The following is a 15,826-nucleotide window of genomic DNA, read 5'->3' on the forward strand; positions in this document are numbered from 1 at the left end:
ATATATATATATATATATATATATATATATAGAGAGAGAGAGAGAGAGAGAGAGAGAGAGATTGAAAATACATGGTTATGTTTTTGGGCATTACAGGTCATTTGAACTTGAGGGAATACCTTTTTTCAAAAAAGTAACTTTTAGAAGATATCAAATTTACTTTTTGACATAAAAAATAACCTCATGTTTTCAAAAATATTAATATAAATGACCTCAAAAAGCCGGTGCAGCGATATTTATAGTCGTTGATATTATTGACGATCATAAATTAGCTATTGTTGATGATAATTATCATCGACAATGACCTGTTTTCATGTAGTGACACTATAATAAAAATGCTAATTAGCGACAGATTTTTTCTCTCGTAAAGTTGCGACGGATTAGCGAGAGAAAACCATCCATCATAAACACTCAAAATATTTATGAACTTAGCGACGAAAAAAAAATTGTTGGTCTCAAATTAGCGACAGAAAATTTATGTCGCAAAACCCGTCGCACGTAGCGACGGATGTGGCGACAGAATTTTTCCGTCGCTAATTAGGCTTGCTAGGTAGCGACGACGTAGGGACGGAATGTTTTTGTCGCCTATCTATCGCTAAATGTCGATGTAAAACGTTTATCTAGGGCACGAAATCGATCTTTTCCTCTCTCACCTGCGCCGCTCTCCGTCGACCGCCCCCTCCCTCTATTAGATTGATAAAAGCTAATTTCTGAAAATCAATATTAATTTTAACTAACTAATAAGAACAATAAATAACTCTAATCTATTCAGCTGAATTAAAAGAATTAAAATAAATAAAGATTTCTACTACTGATTTCTAATTTAAGCTAGTAATTAAATGAAAACTAATTAAAGCTAATAACATTTGAGTGTTCATTAAATTAGTTTAATTTAGTCGATATAGGAATAGCGAGTTATCATTTTTTTGTGGCTTTAAAATTAGTTTCAGGTTTATCTAGTTAATTAGTTTTAATCTGATATAAGTAGTTAGTTTTAGTTTTAATGAGAGTTGATTTTTCTTTGCCTTGCATAGTCATTAATTAAGGCATAGTTGTTGAGTTTTTGTTTTCATCCGTAGTTGCATAATTTATTAGATTAGGTAGATTAAGTATTTAGTTTATTTAGTTTTTCAGTTGTTATTAGTTACCTTGTATGTTTGTATAGCATGTTAAGGAGTAATGGTTAGATATTATGCTAGTTAGTTTATTAATTTCTTATTTTTTTACTGCCTTAGAACACATATGAGCATGATTGAATCACATATAAAGTTTTTTGACTTCCTTAGAACACATATGAGCATGATAGAATCACATATAAAGTTTTTTGACTGCCTTAGAATACATATGAGCATGAATGAATCAGTATACAAGTTTTTTTGCTGCCTTAGAATACATATGAGCATGATAGAATCACATATAAAGTTTTTTTATTGCCATAGAACACACACGAGCATGATTAAATCACATATAAAGTTTTTCTACTGCCTTAGAACACATATGAGCATGATTGAATTAATATGCAAGTTTTTTTACTGTCATAGAACACATATGAGCATGAATGAATCAATATACATGTTTTTTTACTGCCTTAGAACACATATGAGCACGATAGAATCACATATAAAGTTTTTTGACTGCCTTGGAACATATATGAGCATAACTGAATCATATATAAAGTTCTTTTACTGCCTTAGAACACATATGAGCATGATTGAATCACATATAAAGTTTTTTGACTGCCTTAGAACACATATGAGCATGATTGAGTCATATATAAAGTTTTTTGACTTCCTTAGAACAAATATGCGCATGATAGAATCACATATAAAGGTTTTTGACTGCCTTAGAACACATATGAGCATGAACGAATCAATATACAAGTTTTTTTACTGCCTTAGAATACATATGAGTATGATAGAATCACATATAAAGTTTTTTTATTGCCTTAGAACACATATGAGCATGATTAAATCACATATAAAGTTTTTTTACTGCCTTAGAACACATATGAGCATGATTGAATCAATATGCAAGTTTTTTATTGCCTTAGGACACATATGAGCATGAATGAATCAATATACAAGTTTTTTTACTGTCTTAGAACACATATGAGCATGATAAAATCATATATAAAGTTTTTTGACTGCCTTAGAATACACATGAGCAAAACTGAATCACATATAAAGTTCTTTTACTGCCTTAAAACACATATGAGCATGATTGAATCACATATAAAGTTTTTTGACTACCTTAGAACACATATGAGCATGAATGAATCAATATACCAGTTTTTTGACTGGTTTAGAACATATATGAGCATGATAGAATCACATATAAAGTTTTTTTACTACCTTAGAACATATATGAGCATGATTAAATCATATATAAAGTTTTTTACTGTCTTAGAACACATATGAACATGATTGAATCAATATGCAAGTTTTTTTACTGCCTTAGAACACATATGAGCATGATAAAATCACATATAAAGTTTTTTTACTACCTTAGAATACATATGAACATGATTGAATTAATATGCAAGTTTTTTACTGTTTTATAACACATATGAGCATTTTGTTTATATTTTATTTATAAATATTAACAGTTTGGTTCTCTAGTGGGATGCTGGAGATGAGCCGTCGCTAATTAACGAAAGACTGGCGACAGATAAATTTCATCGCAATTTAGCGACTAGGAATATGCGATGACCTATATCCGTCACTAAACACGTTAGCGATGAAATTTGTGATGGATAGCGGCCGTAGCTAATACACATTTTTCTTGTAGTGTGGATGTCATCTAGTTAATCACTGCCTCGTGTGGAAAATACATATGGTGGCGGGGGACTCTACAAGGTCAGCAACAGAGGTATGCTGGGAAGGGTGCCAGTCGAGGCAGTAACACTCGTGATGGCGGTGTTCTGGGAAGAGAGGGTAGCCAGGGCAGTAGATCTGGTGATGGAGGACGAGAGGAAGAGTGGTTGTCGAGGCGGCAGAGCTGACGAAGGGAGGAAAATAGGGGCAACGACTTGATCGATCCAAGGAGGGCTACAGGGGTCGATCCAATCGATCAGTCTATCAAGGGTGTGCTCATGGCCTGGGAGTGTAATCCCTCTCTAGTAGGGTTGTTGAGCTGATCTAACGACGTAGATCGAGTGCTATGATAGCTTGTACGACCATAGATGGGTTCAGGGCCCACCACAACTCAAGCTCCACACCTCTCAGCTCTCTTGTGAGGGCAGTGGTGGGACCCTAAAACCTTTCGTCGTTCTTAGGGCTGTAATTTCTGCAAGAATCGGCCCAGGGACTTTCCTCGTCTCACTCCATCTTGTGCCCTATTTTTTTTTTAATCCAACAGGGTCTTACGGCCCTGTTGTTGAATCCAGTAATTGCCGATCGGGTTCAAATCAAAAGGAGAGGAAGGGTATAAAATCTCCATGTCTGACTCTTGATCTGGCTCATCGAACGATGTTCGGTGCAGAGATGATTTCGACTCAAATCTTGGAACTCAGTGGTTTCAAAAACCGGTATGAATGCGGTCACCGAATTCGATGAAAAATGTCGCTAGAAGAAAGACTTAAACCTCCATCTATGTGAAGACATATGCTCTATCGGTTGAGCTCTTCCAAACTATCTCTAAGTGTGGAATCCTTATCAATCCTTCAAATGAGCTTACATGTGGCTCTTTGCATAATGTGTCTAAAATTTCTGCCATGGTTATAGTCTTATATAAGAATCCATGGAGAATTGAATTAATTACACGACTAACTTACAGATAAATATCACCTTTTTAAGTCTTATATGTCTGCCATGGTTATAGTCAAATATGAAGATATATAAATATCACCTTTTTAAGATTCAAGATTTTCATGATAAATTCATAATATGGGTGTTATTTTATGATTATCATCTTATCTACCAAGTACCATCTTCAGACATGCTTGACAAAATACTTAAAAAAAAAAAGGAAAAGAGAAGAAGAAACTAAGCATGATTTGAGACTTCATTTTTGGGTAACCATTTGTGTGTGTGTTTGTTATAAGCCGAGAGGTGCCATGCTTACCGTAGCATGATTTCGGGCTTAAGACACAAATCGTTTCCACTCATCCCTTATGTCGTCCTTAGCTATCTTCATATCTCTACTTGGGGTTTTATTGATGCAAGTTGTTTTGGTCAAATCAGATAATCTATATCATTTATTTAGTGAAGATCGACATTTAAATGGACAAAGTCTAACTTGTATACAGAATTTTTTTTGGCGATTCAAAATTCAACAGTTGACAAAACACAAAATTTTGTGATTTAAAAAATCTTATTTTTTTGTTGAAAAAACACAATACAATGGTTTACTAAATCAACCATGCTGAATCCATCTATAAGGTCGGTTTTGATCAAAACAACTTGTATCATAAGATTTAAAAGGGGTATGTAGATGGAGAATGACATGGGGGATGAGTGGAACAGAACTGCTTGAAGACTACCTGATATAGTTAGGCCTTTGTTCTACTGGCGGAATATGATAGCTAGATCAGTTAAGAGTCCCACTATCTGAATCAAAGGATCTTAGGTTTGAATTGCATTGGGAGCAACCCCTAGCTGCTTGACCATCCCCTAAAACCAAGAAAAAAAAAGGTTAAGCCTTCTTTTAGAAAGTATCCATGACCTATATATATATATATATATATATATATATATATATATATATATATATATATATATATATATATATATATATATATATATATATAGAGAGAGAGAGAGAGAGAGAGAGAGAGAGAGAGAGAGAGAGAGAGAGAGAGAGATTTTTTGCTGAATATAACCATGTACTTGGTCGCCAGTCCAAGTTGATAAACTCGTTGTATGATTGAGTTGGTTTGTTCTAACTATTCATAACTTAGTAAACGATTTTTTTTTGGACGTGCATATTTTTGGTGAAAGAATAGGGATGGCAGTGGACCGGGGTGGGTGCGGGGGACAAGGTCTCTACCCCTGCCCCATCTCAAAAATTTTCCCTCCATCTCCGTAGGGGTTTTGATTTTGACCTCCATTCTCAGTTCATTCCCCGTTTCGTGTCCTCCATCCTCGGTTCAAACAAAGCTAAGGCGGGGCAGGGCCCTATTTCCCCTTCGTCCATTGTCATCCCTAATCCATGTTTCCATGGCAGAGGGACTTTGAACATCCACCCCTACCCCGTTTGAGGAAAGAGAGGAGAGAAATGGGAGTTCACACGACTTGTTAAAGGAAGAAGAGATAGAAGATTCAAGAAAGACTTTTATGTTAGGGTCAGAATATATATATATATATATATATATATATATATATATATATATATATATATATATATATATATATAAGATTTTATAATAAGTATAAGGATATAATAATAGTTTTCTTAACAAGGATCGGGGATGGGGCAGGACGAGGTGGGGCGGAAGAAAAAGTAAGTTCATCCCTGCCTCCATCCCCGCACGGGTTTTGATTTTAACCTCCATCCCTGGTCCATTCTCTGTATCATGTCCTCCATCCCCGATCCAAACGGGGCGAGGCCTCATTTTCTCCGGTCCACTGCCATCCCTATGAAAGAATAGCACAACCCAACCAACATGTAGAACGTGCCTAGCTAGGTTGGGTGAACACAAGGCTACGAATTTTAAATATATTGTCTTCCACAAACCAGAAACTTTGATCTAGGAGAGTGCCAGCATGTTGCTCGGAACATCAATATTGTTTGAGAATATTGCTTGGACCGTCAGTAATGGTGATACCATTAAAAAGTGTACCAACGACAAATACATATTTAATAATGATTTTATCAGCCATGAGCAAAAATCAATTTGAAGATTGTGGCTCTGCAGCTAAAAGATAATTGGTACTCGTATCGAATGGAGGAATGATATAGTGATCCAAGTACTTTGCATGGTATCCGGGCCCTTAAAATGCAACACGTGTCCTCTTGCTGTCGCTAATGACATTCGTTACAAGTTATTGAACATACCCCTAATTTTAAAAAATTGCTAATTAAGCTTAACAGAGATTTTTTCTTGAGAAGTTCTAAGAGACACACATAGCATTTTGGGGGGGGCAAATACTTTGTTAAGTACTCAAGGCGATCACTTGGGTGCGGTAATTGATTCTGACACACAGATGGATTTTTTATAAGGTTTAAAAATCAATAGTCTGCAATTTTTATAAATATTTAAGACTTAAATGTTATGTTTGTATTGAAAAACATGATGCAAGTATCATTTACAGGCAAATCGACAGTGTTGAACACATTTGAGCGGATTTGTGAAAAACAGACTAAAACACCTAATTGATCATGAAATGCTGACAGTATGCCAAAAAGTAGTAGGCAGTTACCAATTTTCCAATATATATAAAGTATCTTGATGTATCGCATTTTTATTATGATATTATTTCAATAAAAAAAATTGACACTAAAGATATTTTTATGTATGTTTATATTTCTATATATGCAAAGAAGAACAAAACTTTATAAAATATCACGAAATTTTATAGTATATCAGAGGATTCCTTCTGTTTTTTTTTTATTTTTAACGAAGAACCTATCATGATCAAGCCTTCTGTTGGGAAGTTGCAAGTTTGAATTCCAATGGTATCGTTGTATAACTGGTAGGAGACCGCCTAACCCTATCTTGCCTTTGACTAAGAAATGAGAAGAGATGTTAGAAAGATAATTACTATGAACAAATTTAACATACAACTCACTAAACCACCAGGTGGTTACCCATGTAGCCAGCAGGGTTGTGTCAAGCTAAAGGCCCAGGATTGAATCTCGCTGGTTCATGGGGGCTGTCATTGCTTTATTATGGTTTGGGCACTTAAGATTGTGTGGTTGTGTCCTGATCAACCCAAAGTTTTACCTCACACAGTGTGACAAATATCGCGAGATTTATGAAAATCTCGCGATAATATCTCGAGAAATTGCCTGAAAGTTTAAAACGGCAATTTCTTGCGAGATTTATAAAAAAACATAAATACCGTGATTTAAACACGATATTTATGTTTTAAACAGCTATTTATCGCAAAAAAAATCATGTATTTTTTTAAATAAATTTTATTAATATTTTCTTATAAAAAAATATTTTTTATATTTTTTAATTACATTTTTTATTGCCAAGATTTTGCCAAAAAAATGCGAGATTTATGGATTTTTTTCAATTTCTCATGAGTTTTTGAAAAACGAGAAATTGCCGATAAAAACGTTTGTCACTATGCCTCACAAAGAGAGTCAGGACATTAAGTGACCCAGTTCTCAGTTAGAGTTTTCCTTGTCATAAAAAAAAAAAAGTATACAACCTACTAAAAAGAATGACTTGCAGGGTGCTTAATAGGGCTTTGCCTTCTTGGTTAGTGGCAATCGGGGTTTGTCACTTTATTTTGAATTTATAATGCGAAGAAACTGCACCCGGCATGAAGATCCCGGCTCGCACGGGCTCAGCCTATCATACCTACGGTTGTCGTGCCGGCAGCATAAAACTCCAAGGATTATTATTCAAAACATATAGGGGTGTCCCTTGTTGCAAAATCAAAGTTGAGGATACTCCAAGATAAACAAGGGAAACCTCAAGGATTTTGCCGATCGGATGCATACCAATGTACAACAATTGGGAGGAAGGAATATTGATAGTGCAATTGTTTATTAGGCCACTAATAGCACCATTATTTCTTGGTTCCTAACATTATAAACATTCTATTAGGAACATAGGAATATAAATGTGCTATTGTTTCTTTATGCCGTTAATTGTTCTTCTTGTTGGCATTAAATTAATGAAACCTAATATGACATGGTGAATTTTGTATTAAACAATTTGCTTTTAGTTGGTAGCATATCTTTAACATTTCTAATGTTATCGCATTGGGTCGAGATATTTTGTTCTTTATTCTCTTTGCACTAATGGAAATTTAGATCCATGGGAGTTTGATATTAGCTCTTGTTTATTTTAAATATTAATGATTATCCAACTTATTTAACTTCAATCAAGTACTTAATTCCTTAAACAAATACATTTGAACATGGTTAGGTGCCAAAGTGGCACCTCTCAGCTTATATCCGAACCATAATGATGGCTTCTCCTCATTAAAAAAATTAAAAAATTTGTGCATTTGAACATGGGTCGGTGTGCTCATGGTGGAGACATGTCAACAATGTTAAGCAGATCTAAATGGACCTAATGTCTCCCTATATGGTAAGTTGGTCCTAAAGTTATGATTTACTTTGGTGTATGGAAATCAATTTAGAGTCCAAAGGCTAGGCTAAGCCATTTTTGCAAAGGGGCCTTTGTCTCGAAGATGTTGCTTAGGGTGGGGCCTAGGCTTAGGGTCATTTATTGTTATAGATAATGCATACTTTGAATATATCCCGATATTATTGTTATAATTGTAAACTCTAAAATGTAAAATATTATATTATATTGAAAACGTGAGCAAAATAAATATATCTTTATATTTTTTTATTGGCTTCGGGCTGACCCAATGGGTCTGAGCTACCTAATTAATTTTTTTAGTAGTTAGTTGCATAGTCTGAATTTCCCAAACCTGTTTGCCTATATATATATATATATATATATATATATATATATATATATATATATATATATATATATATAGGAATCATTTCTTGGAAGGAACATTTAATTCCAATGCATGGATAAATTTTTATAAGGTTTGAAAAATGAACAGCCTACAATTTTTATAAAATTTCAAGGCTCCAAATATCATTTTTTGATATATATACACATGGCCAATCTTTTCTGCTTGCAAATAAATGATGATTATGTGAAGTGGATTTGGAGTCAGCTGTTCATCTTTTCTGGTTCAAGTCAGCTTGGCCAAAATGGGACCTTGCTCATGTAAGCTGTTTTCCACTACACGATTTAGATTTCTAATAGCATTTTATCTAATTCTCAAAAAAAAAAAAATCTCAATTAAACAGATTGAAAATAAATAGTCCCTTTGTTAGGAGGGTAAATAAGTAAATTTTCCAACTCAAGAAGACAATATGAGAAATTGAAAAAAGATCACGTTTTCCCTACGTCTCTTTTTGGCATTTTCTAGAAAACCTGTGCCCTGTATCAGGAAATTTGGAAACGTGATGGTTATTTTTGAAAGTAGCGGCAAAAGGTTAGCCTCAAAATGAAATTTTCTCAAGGTTAAAATCTTAATTTATGTCAATGAGCACGTGTACAATAAAATGATCTTTGAGGTCAGCAACTAACTTAAAATATTTCAAGAAAGTACAGCCTATAAAAATATTTCAAGAAAGTACAGCCTATGGAAATTCTCCAACCAATCAAGCTTCCTATGAAAAAGAAAATGCAGACGCTTAGAGATCTCATGAGTGAAAAATTCGATGATCGATGGCTTTAAGCAAATTGATAAAGTCTCTCTAATGTGAAGAACACTTGTGGTATCTGACTTTTTCTTTTTTTGGTAATTTTCAAGTGACTACCAAACTTTTAATTTTAAATTTCTAAATAGTAGTTCCACCAAACTCTTCTCATTTTTTTAAATTCCCATCAAACTTCTAACTACTTTAAGCAAATAATGACCACCATTAAGTTCATATATCGAAATGACGATTCACCCCTACCAAAATATCTAAAGCCCTTTTTGTCAACTCTTCCACGCATTCTTTTCTTGACTTCTTTTTCTAAAAAAATATAAAACTTATCAACAGTGAAAAATAAAAATCATATTGAGCATAAAGAAAAAATAGTATACTGTGTACATTTTTCATAAAATAACATATTAATTCATAAAATTAGGGGTATTTGCTTGAAGCCCTGTGAAAAGTTTTTTTTTTTCGTAGGCAGAACCGAGTAAAAATGGCATGTCCATGTGACGTAGGCTTAAAGTTAAAGGTGGCTAAAGTTTGGAGCATTTTGAAAAATTACTAAAACTACAACGGCTATATTAATTTTGATAAAAATGAGTTACTATTTGGAAATTACGTCCGTTATTTTTCTCCGTTTTTAAGTGTTTATTTCATTATAAAATACATAAACCGTGAAGTAGGGGTGTCAATGGGCTTGGTTTGCCAGGACCGGATCGGACCCGAACCATATAAGGTTTGGGTATGGTGATAAATAAAAAGACCCGGGTTCAGATTGAAGGTCCTATTAATACATGGACCAGGGTATAGTTTGTAAAGTGTTATACCAGACCTGGACCAGACCCGAGTTCTGATTAAGAGTTTGGTTCATATAGTTCTTATTGGGTTTGACTATAGTTTTTCTTATAGTGAACCTGATTAGACCTGAGTCTGGACCTGATAACATACCGGAAAATCTGATCCAAGTCTGGTTCCACCTGAGTTTGAACAAAACCCGACCCTTTGACACCCCTACCGTGAAGGCAAGAAATCTCTTTTCTTTTTTTACTGCAAAAGCAAACAAAATTAGATAATATCAGATAATCATTTCCACTTGAATTACGTAAGCAATTAGCGATGAAATAGTACTTGCTCCGAAATTCAACTTTAAATAAACCAATAAAAAAGAAAAAAAGAAAAAGCAGGGAAAAACATGCACGTAATGAATTCCCCTTTAAGAGTTGAAGACTCCCGCAGGGAAGAAAACGGAAGCTCTTCCCCAAAAAAAACTCGACCCCTTTCTCGCGCTTCTCCCTCATCCCTTCTTCTTGAACGACTCTCCCTGGTCGTTCATGGCTGCCGGCCACCAATTTCCCCTTCAAAACCGACTCCCTCCGGCCCAAAAACGCCGCGAAACCATGAAACTCTGGTAGAAGTTAAAGAACCAATCCGCTAGAGATGCTCCCCACGAAGAAAACCCTCATAATAGCCCTCCCCATATTGATTTCCTTCATCGTTCTCGCTCTATACCTCCGATTCCTCCTCTCCAGGCGCAGAAGAGACCGAGACGCCGCAACAGAATCGGTACCCACTTCGCGGGAGCCTCTCGGTCGCCGGTGGAGGCCGTTCGATTGGGGCGACCACCCGCCGCTCGTATCGGCGGCCGTCGAGAACGGGTGGGCCGGGTTCGCATTCGCCGTCGCCTACGACGCGGGTTCGAGGCGAGGGGCCGAGACGGGTTGGCAGATCGGTCCCGGGTCGAAGGATTTGATGCAGAGGATTAGCTTTAACCCAGGGGTTAAGGACGGGGTTAGGTTAATCTTTTCCCTTCGGACGGTTTTGCCGCTGCCGGGCCCACTACTGGGCCCGCTCTCCTTCCCCCGGGAGGCTTATTGGGAGGTCACGGTCCTGTCTCGCCGGAAAACGGGAGGCCGGCGGAGGGACTCGCCGGCCACCGCCGACGGGGAGAGGGCGGGTCTCATTTCGGAGGCCGGCGTGAGGAGCCGATCGGACGATCGCGAGCGCGTCGGGTGGCGAACGGACGGTCGTGATGGTGGCGGCGGTGGTGATGACGATAACGGCGACGTGGTTTGGTTGGGGATGACGGCCGAAGGCATCCCCGGTTTCGGGTTTCCCGGCGGAGTTTCCGGTTCGGTTGGATTCAGTACCGCCGGCGCGGTCTACCTTGATGGTAATACGGTTTTGACCAAAATGGCCTTCTCCCTTGCTTCCTTTTTTTTTGTTTCCTTTTTGTTTTTGTTTTTTTTCTGAAAAACAGGGTAGGCCTATTTTTATGTATATATTTTGCTGTCTATTGTGCCATACTATCTAGTTAAAAATCTTAGGGTAAAGCTTTGTTTAGTCAATCTGAATCACATCTGGATGAATACAATATGGTTTGTTTGTGGGAAATTGCATCTTGGGCTGTATCATTTTGGCGTAAAAACATGTTTTCTTAAGTGTTTTTGAGGAAAACATGTTTTCCTAAGCAGTGAAATTTTAGTGCATTGTGAGCTATAGATTTGATCTTTGCTAAAAAAAAACGGTATAAATTTTATGATTTTTTGAGCACTTAGAAAACCTGCTTATATGGTACAATCACGTGATCGGAAACATGTTTTTAACTAATAAAACCATGTAAATCACATCTCTCAATGTAGGTTAACAAAAAGAAAATTGTGAGAAAACATGGTGTTATTTATCCCATTGTACATTCTATCGACAGTCACAAATATGTCTATATGTGGTAAATATTTGTTGCAGTCCTGGGTGGGCAGGGGGGATTTCAAAGGTTTTACTAAACTAAGGTCTGCCAATGTACAGTCCATAATGTGGGGTTTTCCTAAGGATGCAAACTGATCAGATCTGGATCAGCTAAACACACAGAAAAACAGGATCCAGATTGAGTAGGAATAGCCAAAATTCTCAAAACTTTCTTATTGGATCCGGTCTGTTTGCATCCCTAGGTTTTCCCTTGGCCTAGTCAAAAAAATGTTAGTCAACTATATGTACCATCCAGTAGAAATCACCATGTTTTCATATTTATTATTATTATTTATTTATTAATAATCTAAACTTTCATAGGATCTACATGGTTTGTTCAGTGGAAAGCACCTTTTTAGCCATTATACTTTGTAAGTGTTTTTTCAAGGGTTTGAAAAATAATAGCTCATAATGCACCAAAATTTTATGACTCACAAAAACGTGTTTTAGGTTGAAATGATGCAATCCAATGTGCAACCCCTAACAAACAAACCATGCTGAACGTGTTTAGGGAGTAATTGATTAGGCAAAACATGCACATAGATTTCTAAGTAGATAATAAGGTATAGTAGATTTTTGTGTGTGTATATATATATATAGCGATGAAAACTTGCTAAATGAAATATATTAAATGAAACATGCTAAGTGAGGTTTTTGGCTTTTTCAATGTTCTTTTCACGATTCTGACCCCATAGATTGTGTTCGGAATGGTCGATTTACTAGGAATCGATGTTGGGATCATGTGTTTTCAATGCAAAAAAGATATATAGAGCCTCAAAATTTTACAAAGATTTTTTATCATTAATTTTTTAAACCTTATAAAAACCCACCCATGTGTCAAAATTGAACACTCCAAAAGCTGATCCTTATGAAATCAAGTATGTAGATTACCTCAGTGCGGTCAGAATTTAAGAATAAAATGAAAAAGACCGAAAAATCTATTTAACATGTTTATATCATCTTATATATAGGAAGAATAATGGCTACTAATGAAAGTAAGAAACTAATGAGTAGAAATTACTCATTTCTTCAAAAAAAGTCAATTTCTTTTAGATCAAATGTTACAGATGTGATCTACATGATTTGTTTAGTAGGAAACTTGTTTTGAATCATGTGATTATGATACATAATTAGGTTTTTAATAGGGTTAAAAAGTCAATGGCCCACAATGTGCCAAGATTTCATAACTCAAAAGATCATGTTTTTAAATCAGAAATGTGTGATGCAAGGTTTTATCCATAGCAAAAAATTCATGCTTAACACATCTATGTGGTTAGATTGAGTTGATACAACTTATTCATATGATTTCTAGCTCATTAGTTTCTTACCTTTCTTACTACCAAATAGTTTCCTATATATATATATATATAGACATTTGATTTTGCTCTACCCAACTTTATAGCAAAAAGTCATATGTGGGAGTTTTTTCAGTCAATCTGACCCCCCCACGGGTGTGTTCGGCATGGTCTGTTTACTAGGAATCCATCCAATGGATTTGACGTCAAAAAAATCACCTGTTCAATTGTAAGATTAAAATGCACTTTGGGCCATAGGCAACAAACCATGTAGATTGTATTTGTAGGACTTACAAAAGCTATATATAGGAGAAGGGAAAAGGCAAATGATCAAAGTAATAGTTAATCCATATGGAAGCCGCTCTTCAAGATGGGCGCCCTAATTTGCAAATAGCCAGTGTCTGACCATAGTTAGGGTTTTCCTTTTTATTAAAACACTATATATTTTAACTGTTATGCTGACTACTTAAATTGTGGTTATGATGTTGTGTATGGTTTAGACCTATTGTTCTTTGAGCTTTATTGATGCTTAAGCTTTGTTGACCATCAGGCTTGAGTTCTGTTGAGCTTCATAAACTCCCCTACCTACCAACTGTTTGATGCTGAGAGTTTTGTGTGTCGAACCAATAATTGAAGATGGGGTACTTGAATAACTTGGTGCCTAAAAGATGAGCTTGGAAATAACTTCATGCACAAACTTTTAGGTAGGACTTGGATAAGTTGGGATGCTACAGTTATATTTTACAATGCATTTTCCTAGCTTATCCCATTTTTTCCAGATAAATTAATCCAGCCAACCTGGAAAGTTGGATTTCATATCTTTGAATCAATTGCATTTTAATAAGTTGGTGATTAGAACATCCAATAACAATCCATTTATACCGTCTTTGTTTCTTTTCTGCAGGAAAGTTATGCTATGAGGATCATGGAGAGAAAATTTACCCTGACGCAGACAAGAAACCCGTTTGGGGTGAGGCAAACTCTGTGGTAGGGTGTGGGTTCGATCCGTCTAGGAGATGGGTGTTCTTCACTGTCGGCTCGGTTTTGATGAGGACCATCCAATGCGAGTTGGACATCTACAGCAGCCCCCTCTATCCTACCCTTGCTGCGAATTTCAACGCATCTTTGCTTGTCAATCTTGGGCAGAGCCCATTCAAATACGGACCGGCCAATTCTCAGAGGACACCGGATCCATGTTTCAACAGGCCGGTGCCAGCGGGCTCTCAGGCTTCATCCATCACCAAGAATGCGTCCAATCTGGTGTTTGAAGACAGTGGGGAGCTTTTTTCCATGCGACGAATCGACTCTCAGTGGTCGAGGATGAGTGATAGATTGAAGAGAGATGGAGAATCGGTTGGAATTGGATCGGAGTGGGACGAATCGGATCTGTTCGAGATCGTCTTGGAAGGGTACAGGAACTAATCCCAATTGATTCCAACCAAAACCAACATTTAGGCAAGGAGCCAAAATGATAAGCTGCGCAACACTGGCCTGATCTTATATCTATCAAAGTGAACCACATAAAAGGACAGTCAAAACTCTTTTATCATTACAGCATTTGGGGAAAACATTTTGAGGGTTTTTTTCCTACATTAGATGGTGAATTCATGTACATACGAGAGTACCCAGGGGCTTATCTTGTGCCCAAATGTACCCTGTTTGAACTTTGATAACGTACTCCAATGCAATCAAAAGTGACAGGAGAGTTTTGAAAAAAACAATATGCAAGCATTCGTTGTTGAGTGCAAGAGGGACATTGTATGTGGCGTTGAGGGCACTATTGTTTCACTTCACTTGAGAAGAACCGAGCATGAGATCAACTGTGGGAACTTTGCCTTGCTTGAAGTTCCCACAGTTATTGGGTCTTTTTTTTTTGGGTGGGGGGAGGGGATCTTAAAAAAAAGAATTGTGACCAACTTTGCTTGAAGTTTAGCTTGATTGGAAAGGAGTTTTGGCTTTTCACAGTCATTGGGCATAATATAGGGGGAGGGAGGCCTAGTGGAACGGAGGTGGGATGTGCTTTTCAAGAAAAAGCAAGAGAGACACCTCAGCTCTGTACAGATTGATGATGGCATTTCTTTGCGTGCATCCATGGAGAGCAGCTTATGTCATCGCATCATTAATGGCTTTTTCTTAGCATGCGTGTATATGAAGCAGCTTATGTCATTTCTAGAAAACCTCTCTCTCTCTCTCTCTCTCTCTCTCTATATATATATATATATATATATATAACAAAGTTCAGTTCCACCGCGTGCACGGTGTACTTGAATCTGCCTTGGTTCGCTCAAATCACCAGTCTGACGCGATGTCAAAAACATGCCCACGCACACAGACACATGACATCGGATCATTCAATTCTAACCTATGGTTAGATTTTTACTTTTTTGATGAAAATGTGATTTTTTGAGCATTGTGTTTTAGAGTGTCGATTTTCT

The 15,826-nt window shown here is 36.5% G+C and overlaps 1 protein-coding gene across 2 annotated transcripts; it reads left to right on the forward strand.

The window, feature by feature from the left end:
- Nucleotides 1-10,606: 10,606 nt before the first annotated feature.
- On the forward strand, nt 10,607-15,568 carry LOC149838748 (uncharacterized). Of its 2 annotated transcripts, none has more exons than XM_090007780.1 (2): nt 10,607-11,524; nt 14,296-15,568. In XM_090007780.1, exons 1-2 carry the CDS (start codon nt 10,792-10,794, stop codon nt 14,811-14,813), a joined length of 1,251 nt encoding a protein of 416 aa, XP_089863906.1. In that variant the 5' UTR covers nt 10,607-10,791; the 3' UTR covers nt 14,814-15,568. The 2 variants fall into 2 exon arrangements, with proteins under 2 accessions (XP_089863906.1, XP_089863907.1); XM_090007781.1 differs by lacking the exon at nt 14,296-15,568 and adding an exon at nt 13,942-14,031.
- Nucleotides 15,569-15,826: the final 258 nt, after the last annotated feature.

This window comes from Nuphar pumila, chromosome 5 (genome assembly GCF_984573655.1).
Source record: "Nuphar pumila chromosome 5, dmNupPumi1.hap1.1, whole genome shotgun sequence".
In the NCBI taxonomy this organism is placed as follows: Eukaryota; Viridiplantae; Streptophyta; class Magnoliopsida; order Nymphaeales; family Nymphaeaceae; genus Nuphar; species Nuphar pumila.